This window comes from Echinops telfairi, unplaced genomic scaffold, assembly GCF_000313985.2.
Source record: "Echinops telfairi isolate 266 unplaced genomic scaffold, ASM31398v2 ScPeMD7_7471;HRSCAF=8509, whole genome shotgun sequence".
Lineage (NCBI taxonomy): Eukaryota > Metazoa > Chordata > Mammalia > Afrosoricida > Tenrecidae > Echinops > Echinops telfairi.
In genome coordinates this window covers 448337-459771 of record NW_022111375.1, presented here as the reverse complement: position 1 = coordinate 459771, position 11435 = coordinate 448337, and the positions used below count along the sequence as shown (strand labels likewise).

General features: G+C 47.4%; 1 protein-coding gene across 3 annotated transcripts; it reads right to left on the bottom strand.

The window, feature by feature from the left end:
• Positions 1-4332: 4332 nt before the first annotated feature.
• On the bottom strand, positions 4333-9203 carry LOC123521146 (zinc finger protein 260-like). 3 transcript variants are annotated; one of them, XM_045285437.1, is made up of 4 exons: positions 8559-9203; positions 8349-8478; positions 7175-7310; positions 4333-6469 (listed from the first exon to the last, which is right to left on the bottom strand). In XM_045285437.1, exons 1-4 carry the CDS (start codon positions 8571-8573, stop codon positions 4924-4926), a joined length of 1827 nt encoding a protein of 608 aa, XP_045141372.1. In that variant the 5' UTR covers positions 8574-9203; the 3' UTR covers positions 4333-4923. The 3 variants fall into 3 exon arrangements, with proteins under 3 accessions (XP_045141372.1, XP_045141373.1, XP_045141374.1); XM_045285438.1 differs by having other exon boundaries at positions 8655-9203; XM_045285439.1 differs by lacking the exon at positions 4333-6469 and adding an exon at positions 6484-6947.
• Between the last annotated feature and the right edge of the window lie 2232 nt (positions 9204-11435).

Sequence of the window (11435 nt, the reverse complement as noted above, 5' to 3'; positions counted from 1 at the left end):
ATGTATTTTTTGTCATGTCCTCAGATCAATTCTAACACAAACTAGGTGCACACCACATGCTCTTGTTGTAAACTTCTCTTCTTGACAAGGAGGGGTGTTAAGGCTGTAGTACTGAATGGGGCTGGTAAACCCAAAGTATTTTTTTGTCACGTTGCAACCGTGTTTCTAATTTAGTGACTGTATGAAAATAATAATAGTTTATGATCTACCAAGGGGGTTTGGGGGTGGAGGGAAGGGGAAAAATAAGGACCTGATAACAAGGGCTCAATAGAAAGTAAATGTGTGCAAGTGAATGAAAGCAACATATGTACAAATATGCTTGATGCAATCAATGTATGGATTGTACCAAGAGATGGAAGAGTCCCCAATAAAATATTTAAAATAATAATAGTAGTAATTTAGTGACTGCTGCTAATGAATCAGAAAACATCGATGACAACATGATTCGGATTCTTTTTTAAACTCTGATTTAGTTACAAACTCAGGTTCCCAGTTTTAACCCCATCGCACTAAGGGGCAAGCTCCCTCATTTGCAATTAGCACACTAAAGTTGGGGGTTCAATCACCAGCCCAAAAGACACCGCTGTTCTGATTGTCGCCTTTGACAGAATGGAAGGGGAGGAAGTTGTGCCACGTGTTCAAGGGACTGTGGGCACCCAAAAGCAGCCACCATGAGAAGATACAATGTTGTCACATGAAGACTCGTATTTGTCCTGTCACAATCAGCATGGTCGACCATGCTACCTTTCATGGTAGCCTTTAGGAACCATGCCTTCTTAGCTTTGCTGTGCTGGCTTCTCTTTTTCACTCAGTGAACTGGTCCTTTTCAAGTCCTATTTCCAATGATGTTTTGTAGGATGACTTCCAAAAACATGGAATAACCTGGTGATTTTTCCTACTGTCATATTTTCTTTTAGTAACTCTCCAAGTTGAGGGTCTCTCTCAAAGGTGGGTTCATGGCATCTATTCTAAAATCCGCGTTATTAACACTTAAAGTTTCTTTGGCTAATTTGAGTCTGACTCTTCCTGTCATTTCTCCCTTTTCTTCAATGGATCATTTTAGTGGGGGGCTCCTATCAATCTTATAACAATCCACCATTCGATAGTATCAAGCACACTTGAACGTATGTTGCCATCAGCACTTCCAAAGCAGTGAAGTTTCACTTCCGCCCTGGGCATCAGCTCCCTTTTCGCCTCCCCCTCCCCCTGTAATGTCTTTACTCGAGGTTTATCTGCTAATTGTTCTTCTGGTGTTAACCTTTCTCATCGTCCAGTTGTTCCCACCTTCCTCTAATGTCCTCTTGCTTTCCCTTTGCTTGCTTTGTTGCTCACCATTCTTGTTCTTTGATCTCTGCTATCTTTTCTGAAACGTTTACTTTCTACTCTGAAATGGCTTCCTTTCCCCCCCCTCTCATCGTCATCTACCAGGTTTGCTTGACATCTTCTGTTTTCTCTTGCTTCCTGGAGAGCTGAACACCCACGTCTGCATCACAGTGCAGCCAGCTTGAGGCGCAGATGTCGTCTGACTTGGGCTCAAGGCAGACACATTGTCCCAGAGTGCACGCACTGCCTGCAAACCACCCTTCAAGAGGGACCCTACGGAGTAGACCAGCCAGGAGATCATTCCAATGTCCCCTGACAGACGGGATTCACCGACAGACCCTCTTTTGCACGCCTAGGAGCTGTGCACGCTACTATAAATGCTTTCGTGACTTTTGTGGCATCAGTCATGGCTCGCAAATCCAGAAACTATATTAACCATTCTTCAGCTTCATTGCTCAAATGTCCATCATGCTACGGGCATTCCTTACATCTCTCGAGCCAAGCTCCCATTGAACGCGTGCATGCCACTCTATTACCTGAATGATTAAATCAGAAGGGAGCTATGAAGGGCATTTCGGTAGATGACAAAGTTTATGCAACCTGGCTAACTCATTTCTTTCGACTAGAGCATTGGACCTATCTAGAGCAGAATGACGCTTTTGTACCCTAGAGATCAAGCTGATGCTGAAGAGATCTGGTGGAAGAAGGGCAGTGAGACTGCGTAAGTAGGCTTGCTAATCGCCAAGGGTTGGGATATGCTTATATTTTCACCGTTGGAGAAAATGAACAGACTCCCCTTAGGAGAGTGGGACCGCGTGTACACAGAGATGGTGAAGCCACCCAGACCTCTTCACCCTGACTCGGTCCCCAAGTGACTAACCACCGCCCAACGGGAAGGGCTGTGCTTCGTGTTTGCACAGGTGACGCAAACGCAAATGTGTTTCCTTTAGGGCCCAGGGCAGGGGGGCAACAGATGCTGTGGTGCGGATGGTAGGAAGACGGTCCAGAAACCTCCCTGCTGGTGTTGATGGCAAGGGCTGCCGTCCCTGGACTTCTGGCCCTTTCACTGCAAGGGTACTCCAGGAGTTGATGCAAAGTGAACGTTTTGTGCAGAAATGGCCAGCTGATGTCGATCAGCACAAGGCCACCCAGACGGAGGTGGACGGTGACCTGGGATGGAAAGTGGCTGAGCCACAACACTGTTCTGTGGCTAGTGGAGCATATGATCGAGTGAGAGCAGCCACTGATGCTGAAACGTGACTGGAACACGACAGAGAATTGTGTCACCCTGTATCTGCACAGTGACACCTGGCATGATCGGTCCTTAGTTAGAGGCCACCTACAGGGATGGTGTGAAACCAGGTGGACTCGAGGAACAAATACAGGGACACACATATATGTATAAGAACTTTATATCAAAGAGCTACTGTAGATTAAGAAAACATCCCAGCCCGGTCCAGATCAAATCCATAATTAGCTGGTAAGTCCAATACGAGGCCATAAATCCGTCTTTAGACTCAGGCAACACCTGCAGTGATGAAAAGTCAGGAAGCTCACAGGCCGCAGGGTGTAGTCTTGTGTCCGATAATGCTGAAAGCATCTTCAGGCGTCAGGTCTACGCTCAGATCCACGTGGTTTGTCAGCGGGCAGATGAAAAGCAGAGAGAGGAAGTTCCCAGAATCCTCCAGAGAAGGCCACGCCCACACGGATGCATCATCCGACTGTGACCTGAATTGACAGGCTAGGCTCCACCCCACACTTATTTATCAAGTTGATGTGAAATTATAGAACTTGACAGATGGGAGCATCTCATTAGACATAAAGGTTTTAAATGTGTTTAGGGATGGGTTTAAAATATGTAGCACTGGCATGATTGAAGAGTTGGATGGGCAGCGGTTCTCAACCTTCCTGATGCCGTGTCCCTTTAGTAGAGTTCTTCACGTTTGGTGACCCCCCAACCATAAGATTATCTTCATTGCTACTTCCTAATTTTGCTGCTGTGATGAATCAGGCGACCCCTGTAAAAGGGTGCTTTGACACCCCAAAGGGGTCGAGATCCACAGGTTGAGAACCGCTGGGCTAGAGGGACTTGACCCTCGGCTGGGAAGTCTTACTCCTTAGAAGGGTTCCGGTGAAGTTGTTACTTATTTGTTGTGTTGCTAACTTTAGCACCTGCAGCTTTTCCAGAAGGCTCCGTGTGTAGAGGGAAGGCATGTTCTCACTATAGCCTATTTGAATTTAGAGGGTGAGATGGGGAATTGTGGGCAACTGAGGACCTGGAAGGTCCTTAGCCTGCTCACTACATGCCTGACCACAGGGCTTCCCAAACCAGCATTAGGGACGGGAGATTCCTCCAGGGTCCCAAAACAGGTCGTGTTGGGGTGTGTGTATCCTCCAGAAAGTTCTCTCCATTAAAATGCAAATAGAAAGTCCTCTCAACAATGAGTTCCACTGTGGGCATCCATATGTGGATTCCCCACACTTGTGATGTTCAGAAGGCTTCTCTCCAGTAGGAGTCTGCTTCTGCACATTAACATTAGGTCAGAGGAGTTTCTAAAGGCTTTCCCACGCTGCTTACCATAAGGCTTCTCCCCAGTGTGAGTACTGTTGTGTACATTGAGGTAATAGGGGGCTCTAAATGCTTTCCCACGTTGCGTACCTTCCTGAGAGTATCCCCCCATGACAAGTTCTATGCAGTACAAGTTGTGAGGAGCCAAGGAAAGCTTTTCCACAATCCATACACGTCAGTCTGCATGTATGTCCTAAGGTGTAAGGAAAGTCTAAAGCAGGGTGCTCACTTTTTCAGCGTGCGAGCTACTTGTAAAATGATCGAGTCAAAATGATCTACCAGCCACAAAAATGCAAAACATATTTTTATTTATTACATTTACTCATAAACACGTTGTGAGTTCTTTATATGTACAATGCATGTTTATGTACCTTGCATACCCGCATGAGTCCATATTGCACAACACAACACAACACAATTAACTATGTACATTTCTGGTCATTACCTGAGTTTACCCTGATTAATTGCACTGAATGGAATGAACCAGGGATGCATAGTCCGGACAGTAGCTGCTGACCACTAGCCTCAAGCACATTTCTAAATGATCGTCAGTCATGGTGGTACAGTGCTTGGACTTAGTGATCTTTATGTGGGAAAAGATTGCCTCGCATAAAAAATCCTCCTCTCATTCCACAGGAAAGTGATACGTTTCTGTCTTCTTTCTTGGTCCAGCTCCCCCATCATTTTTATACCCTTTCTTATGTTGAAGAGAAAAAAACAAGGTCTAACAATTGGTGATAACTTAGCGTGTCAGTTTTGCTGCACTTAGCAGGGCAGCTGTTTGCACATGCGTTTGACACCCAAGATTGCATAGGCTTGGCTGCGCTGTAAATCAGTTAAGCGATGAGATTGATGAGGTATAGGTCTATTTTTTTAGTGCCATGGGATCTGCTAGTAGATCTCGATAGACGTATTGAGCGCCCTGGGGTAAAGGTTATATCCCACATGGCTTACACATGTAAGGCGCCATTGCACTCTGTATCTTGACTTGAGGAGTTGGTATCAAGAAATGCTTGCTCACGCTCCATACGCTAATAAGAGTTCTCTTCACTGTGAGTCCGCAGGTGTCTGATAAGGTGTGAGGAATTTTTAAAGGCTTTCCCACATTCCTTACATTTAAAAGGCCTCTCTCCGCTGTGAGTCCTGACATGTCTGATAAGTTGTGCAGACATTCTAAAGGCGTTCCCACATTCCGTACATTTAAATGGCTTCCTGCCACTGTGAGTTCCCAGATGTGTGTTAAGGGTGGAGGAACGCTTAAACTCTTTCCCACATTCCTCGCATTTAAATGGCCTGTCCTCAGAGTGAGTTTTCACATGGTTGCTGAGGCAAGAGGAACGTTTGAAGGCTTTCCCACATTCCTGACACTTGAATGGCCTGTCTTCAGAGTGAGTTTTCACATGGAGAACGAGGAAGGAGGATTGAGCAAAGGCTTCCCCACATTCCTCACATTTAAACAGCCTGGCTCCGCTGTGAGTTTGCTGATGGGTGATAAGATGTGAGGAACTTTTAAAGGCTTTCCCACATTCCTGACACTTGAATGGCCTGGTCTCAGAGTGAGTTTGCCTGTGCTTCATCAGGTAAGAGGAGCAAGTGAAGGCTTTCCCACACTGTGCACATTTAAAAGGCTTTGCTTCACTGTGAGTTTGCAGATGGATGATAAGGTAAGCGGACCGACCAAAGGCTTTCCCACATTCCTTACACTTAAAAGGCCGCTCTCCACTGTGACTTTGCAGATGTCTGATAAGGTGTGAGTAGCGTCTAAAGGCTTTCCCACATGCCTTACAGGTAAAAGGCCTGTCCTCAGAGTGAGTTTTCATATGCTTGCTGAGGTACCTGACACAGGCAAAGGATTTCCCACATTCCTTACATTTGAAAGGCTTCTCTCCACTGTGAGAGCGTAGATGTGTATTAAACCATGAAGGGCACGTGAAGGATTTCCCACATTGCTTACACTGAAAGGGCCGGTTTCCAGCATGCGTTTTCTGATGCTTCCTGAGGTAAGTGGACTGACTGAAGGCTTTCCCACACTGACATTTAAAAGGCCGCTCTCCAGTGTGCGCTCGCACATGTGTGTTAAGACTGGAGGGACTTGTGAAGGGTTCCCCACACTGCTGACAGATGAAAGGCTTGACTCCGATGTGTATCCACTCGTGATGACACAGGGATGCACGCTCACAAAACGCTTTCTCACAGCGTTTGCACTGATAGCGCTTGTCACCACTTGCTGTTTCCATGGGATTGTTAGGGCTGGACAAGCAACTATAGCCCTTCCCACGTCCCCTTTCATCACAGGCATCCTCTCTTGTACGACTTCTCAGGGGTGTGGTTACCTTAACATGACGAGTGGAGGTTTGTCCAGAATTTTCACAGTCACAGGTACTGTCACCTGTGTGAGTTCCAATATGATGATTGTGAGATGAACGATCCGTGAAGGCCTTTCCACACCGACCACATGGAATTGGATGCTCTTCGGATAGTTTGCTGTGTGCCACAGTGCCACTGGGCACCCGCTCCAAAATCCTTGCACCGAGATTGTCTTCGTTCCTTTTAGATAAGTTGTCTACTGTGAGATTTCTGTAAAAATCAGCAATGGTCTTAGACAAAATGTTTTTTGTTTCGCATTTCTAAATAGGTTAAATTTTCAAGATTCTATGAGTAGATAGTTTCAGCAAGGCCTCTATATAAGATAAGCATGTGGGGTCCGTGGGGATGCTATGAGGGCACATTATGCAGCTCTCTAGAAGGTCAGCAGTTTGAGCCTCCCTGCAGCTCTGCCGCAGAAGAAGCTTGTTTCGTACCTTACTATCGACAGCAGGGGGCGCGCATACTCACAGTTCTACCCCGCCCTACAGGGACTTAATGGGATAGAATTGACCCCACGGGAGTTATAGACCCATGATACTACCCACACACAGAACACACACATTTGTTATACCAGGACTTTGAATCAGTTTATAACAATGCACTTACATTCCCAATGTCAGTGAGGGCAAGGGATGAATGTCGTTTCTCAAACTGTTAGATCCTTTCAGAAGCTGCGTGGCTGACAGCACTGTGGAGAATGAATGGCACTGAAGAGGTGCAGGTGATTGATCAAACTTGAGTGGGGCCACTGTTTTAGGTGAGGTCAAACCACCAGGTAAAAAAACGTGGTTCTTTCTCATGGAAAGATTCTAGGTCTGGAAATATGTACGTGAATAAATATGCCCAAGAGTGTTTTAATGTGATCCTATGATGCGGTTTTCCCCTGAGGAAATGATGCCTTTGAATGATACTCACGTCACACGTCTCCCCTGCCCTTTACGCTGATCTCCACCAACACGCCCTGCAGAGACATCTGCGATGAAGGAGGACCAGGTCTCATTCTTCATGAATCGCAGCAGGATCCCTTCACGGGGCAACTTTTCTTCACCATCTGAACGTTGAGAGACTAGCATGTTAATTCAAGTTAACGTTCATTGGGAGAACGGAGAATGAATTACTACTGAAAACAGATTTTGTCAAAGAAAGACTTAGCACCACCTTGCTGTTTCAGCAATTCAGAAATGGATAAAAAGCCATTTCTGAGCAAATACTTCCATCTGAATTCAGAGTGAGTGACAAAAATCTGTCCTTAGGAGATCGACAGAACCCGCGGAATATTGAAAAAGCACACGGTGCTGACTACAGGTGTAACAGCACAAAGATCGGAAGAGCTTGTTCAGGTGACCAAGACGATGAGTCTTGCCACCAAAAGATACCTTGCCAGGTTGCTTGTGTAAACATACCATCTATATTCGTGTACAAGCCGAGTTGTTACAGCACATTTCCATGCTGAACACCCCCCCACACACACACCTGTTTTTTGGTGGTAAAATCAGGTCCCTCAGCTTATACTTGAGTGTATACAGTAACTGGCCCAAGTCTTAAATGCCTGCTGTCTTAAGCTCTTCCCTTGCTTTGCTCAGAACACAAATGGGTAGAAATGGCAGGATGGTTAGAGAGCCATCCACAGCATGAAGGAAAACATCACAGAGCAGGGGCCAGTTCCCTGACACCAAGCTGAATTCTTCAGGGCCTCTGAAGGTGAACAGTTGCCATGCAGTTTACTGTAGAACGAGAACGTCAAACTTGGAGTCAGCTCAGTGAAACGCCCTATTAACACTGAAGACACAGAGCCCTGCCTGTCCTACAGTCCCCTGTAGAGCCAATGCTTATCCTTCAAACACAGAAAGAACCTCAGGGGGGATTGACCCCAATAAAGTTGAACTGTTACGGATACAACGATGTATGTTCATGGTGAAACCAAGATCTTTGAGGTCTAGGGATTAAGGGATCGAGCCTGCTTTACTAAAGTATGTATATAGTTTTCCATCCCAGATGCTGAAGTAAAGTCAATGAAAAGACTTCTGTCCAGTACGGGTATTTAAGAACAGACACAAACAAAACCCCATGATTCCAGCATCATTCTTACCAACTACGGAGGTCAGGTTTCTCAACGTGTCCGTCATCACATCTCTGTAGAGCGTTTTCTGAGCATCATCCAGCAGAGCCCACTCCTCCTGGTTAAAGATGATGACCACGTCCTCAACAGCCACGGAGCCCTGAAACATCCACACGTCCCGTGTCAGGAAGGAATTGAGCACGCAAACATGCTGAGGAACAAACGGGGAGGCCGACAGACCTGGAGACTGATCATTTATACAAGTTTGGCAAAATGATCTGAGTTCTGCCAAGGGCCACCCTGAGGGATGTCCATCCACCTCAGTCACACACTAACACAATGACTTCCTCATGAACCGCATGATCTCAATGCCTTGTGACATCCTGACGTCCTCTCCACAGTGGGACTGCCGGTCACTGCAGGCTTATCCCTCAAGCGTTATGATCTACACTCATGAAAACAGAAGAAATAAAGAAAGTGGCAATTTGAACACTGTTTGCTTAGGAACACACACTTTCCCCTCCCCACCCTTTATAAGAGCCAACCCATGCTTCATCGTGCCCACAGAGAACATGACAGAGGCAGGGAACAGAGGCAGGGCAAGCCCTTGAAGCGGAAGTTCCTGCTGAACCCGCTTATTTTGATGTGTGCGCAGTTCTGTGCCTGGTCTGGCCATTACTCTCCAATCACAGTATGGATGCCCGAAAGCCCCTCAGAAAGTAGGAAACGGAAGGAGGAAAAGTCCTTGTCTCCCGACTCAGAGCTAACTCACTTGTCAAAGCCCTGGACTCAAGCCAGATATAATCCTTCCCTCCAGGCTGATGACCTTGGAAACCGTTCAGGTCATGATTTTAGGCATGAGGACAGATGCCATCTCATACTGGCGATGCAACAAAAGAAACGTCCACATGGAGATGCCGCCTCGCTTTCTAAAGGGTGGACAGGGGGTTCAAGTGGAATTGAAAGGCAGTGGAATCCCGCACATCTTAAAGGGCTTTCCTTTCGCAAATGTGAAGCAATGATTCTTTTTATTAAAAATGTTACCCATTTAATAGGAAATAAGGCTCCAAGAGACCTGCCCCATCCAAAACACACGGATGGGAGGTAAGGGGTCAGTAAATAGCGTACTTGGGAGAGAGGAGCATCGAGTGATGGAACAGATAAAATTCTGTCACTAGATTTCCCACTATCAAGCAGGCTGGACCTGCTCTGGTTTCCAAATTTCTCTGTATTTGGATCATATTGTTTTGTGTGGATCCTGTTGGCCCAGAGTGTATCTCAGGGGTGCTCAGTCGATGGACGTTATGCTCAAAGCTGTGTTTTGGTTTTCCGTTCTCGGTACAGAAAACCGAGGATTGAGGAGGGTACAGGGACAGCAGGTCAAATAGGGGTTCCGTGGGAGGGGGCCCAGGGGTGGTTTGAGTAAAAGGGCGACGAGGTCCAGAAGCACATTTAGAAAAGGGATGGATGGAAAGGGACGGCAGTAGCAAATGTACAATTGTACAGTCAACAGACGCGACGGAAATATGGAATGCTACCTGCACTAAACCGCAGCAAATAAACAAGAAACCGCAGAGATAGTTTTACTCATTTCCGGTAGAAGCCCTAAGGAACAAAACACAGGAAGCCACTTAATCACGTTAGAAATGGGTTGTCAGTAGTGAAACTTAAATGGGCACGAAGGCAGGTGGCATTCACAATCGCAGAGACTCGGAGGCAGATTCTGCAGCTGTTGCAATCACGCTGTCTCGTGGCACCAGCTCAGGTGCCCAGCTGTTTAAGCACTGCCTGCTGGCGAGACAAGGTCATTGGTTGGCAGTGTACTTTTAGGGTGACAGACCGGTTAATGCAGTATTCAATGTACGCATTAGACATTCACTTTCAAACCCACAAAACCATTAACTGCAATCACGTCAGGCTCAATTGTTATGAAAAACGTCTCCTACACACGCACAACACACACACACACACCCTTCTCCCTGTGAAGTGCTCCTGGCAGCTGCAGCCCCTTCCCCTTCCCCGCCCAGCTGTCTCCCCTTCTCCCGTCCACCCCCTAGTCTGATTTGAGTCTTCCCTGCATTCCTTCGCAGCAGATTTAAAGTGGACCCGGGCCCACCATTTCATTCAGGCAACAATGTTCTTTCCCATGTGGGACCGTCTGTTCCCAGACACCTTCCTTTGTCAGGGGAGCCAGTCCTCGACAACGTCACAGGCAGAGAATAAGAGAGATCGGAGACACATTTCACCTCAGCCCTTCTTGATGGTCCACGGGGAGGTGCTGGAGAACGATTTCTTTCTAACCAAGGTTCATATATCTTCTGGGGCAACAACCAGGACGACGTTGCACCCTAGGGAATACAGCAATGGGAGGGGGACGATCCAGGGGTGCACGCCCTGTAGGAAGAGGAGGGACTGAGGGGACATGAGTGACAAGATGGGCGGATCCTAGATTCACGATGGCAGCCTAACCTTGAGCCTCCTTGAGCTGGTGGTTTGATTTATTCCGAGCCGTCAGGGAAAGCACTGCACTGTCCTTAACAGCAGGGTGTGAGCCGTGGACCAGACAGTAGTCTGCTTGCTCCGGATGGCTGCTGCCTTCAGGGAGAAAACTTGACAATCATTTACCATTAGCTGCACGCAGTGCCCTAGGTGTGACCTCTATCTGGGGGAGACAAGCTGGGGAAACGCCTCTGTGATTGCCTTCATTCTCTGACTGGTGCCTGTTCTTTCTCCTTGAGCTGCGGGAGCCTCCCTTTCGGCTCCACACTCCTCTGCAGGGTCAGGATAGAAGTTTCTCACAAGCGCACACCACTGACTGCGGCACACGGGTCTCCAGCCGCCAGCACGCTCAACGCGAGGCATACTGGCAGCCTTCAATGTTGGCTGGCCGCCACCAAGCACGTGGCCCCTCCTCAGCCCCCCCTGGAAGAAGTGGTAGTCACTGGCAAGGCAGGACAGTGGGACCTGGTTCCCTTCTGCTAACCAGCGGCTTGCCCTGCAGAGTCACCCCCTCCCTGGTTAAAAACCTGTTTTGCCCCCTCTGCTCAAAGGCATGAGCTTTTGTCCTGCACTTGCTGCAAAGCTTCTAAGACAAAGTACCAGCACCCGACCCCCCAA